General features: G+C 27.1%; 1 protein-coding gene across 1 annotated transcript in view; it reads right to left on the bottom strand.

The window, feature by feature from the left end:
• LOC107618537 overlaps nt 1-1,037 on the bottom strand; it is a 13,523-nt gene continuing 12,486 nt past the window's right edge. The window contains exons 8-9 of the mRNA XM_016320627.2: nt 743-887; nt 1-276 (exon numbers count right to left, since the gene is read on the bottom strand). Of these exons, the coding sequence (XP_016176113.1) occupies nt 34-276; nt 743-887 (388 nt within the window). The 3' untranslated portion in view covers nt 1-33. The remainder of the gene's footprint in view (nt 277-742; nt 888-1,037) is intronic.

Below are 1,037 nucleotides of genomic sequence, written 5' to 3'. Positions count from 1 at the left end.
TGACTGCAAAATATGTTACAAAAATATGGTGTTCTATTTTCTCAAGGTTTTCTCTATTTTATGAATGGATTCCCTCAAGTGTTTTTGATCACTTGACCTTGAAGGTGCCAAAACAATGTCTTTCCAAACAGAACCAGGTTTCATTATAGGGCTGGGATCCTTGTAAAGTTCATAGATGGAATCGGCTTCAGCATTCAAACTTGCTATCTTTTTCAAGCATTTGATATCTTCAGGATCCACCAGTAGATTGTTATCCCCGTCCTTCCACCCTATGAGCTGTAAACATATATAGTATCATGTTACAACAAAGTCAGACTAATTTCCATCGTAAAATATTGTAAAACAAATCGTTGAGCAATACTCCGAATTAACTGAAAAAGAATTATGCAACAAATTTTAATTATCAAATCAATTCTTAAATTTTTATTTTCTATGTGGAGAACATGATTTAAAAAATTTAAAATTTTTAAAAACTTTTATATGATTATTAAATAATAATAGAGAATTAGAGATTTTTTTAAAAAAGATAATTTTTTGTGCCCTTTAAAAAATAATTTAACAGAATATAATGTGATTGGTTTTTCTAATAATATAAAATGTTAAAAATAATTTAATAATTAAAATTTTTTAAAACATTTAAATGTGCAACTAATTTTTTTTTTAGAATTCACGACGATATTTCTCATAGATCGCTTCATCAAAAGAATAATAAGCACGTTTTTTTCATTTGTTTTATTTTTACCTTTGGTGGACCACCAATGGAATTTGTGCAATATAGCCTAGCATTATCCACAAGGTTGCAATATCTTGGAAATGCATTAGCGAATCTTTTGTGAGACTTCAATTGTGAATTTACCCTTACAGCCCTGCCTGACATGATAGCTCTCCTGTCAAATTTCAATTCAGCAATAAGAAAAAAAGTGTTAGAACTATTATGCTATATTAACTAACTAAGTAATACTAATTATAATCACAAGAAATATATAATATTAATTAATTATGTTAGATGTATACTAAAATTAATTATTAATGTAAAA

Source organism: Arachis ipaensis, chromosome B09, assembly GCF_000816755.2.
Source record: "Arachis ipaensis cultivar K30076 chromosome B09, Araip1.1, whole genome shotgun sequence".
NCBI lineage: Eukaryota > Viridiplantae > Streptophyta > Magnoliopsida > Fabales > Fabaceae > Arachis > Arachis ipaensis.
This window is presented reverse-complemented; position numbering and strand designations above follow the sequence as displayed.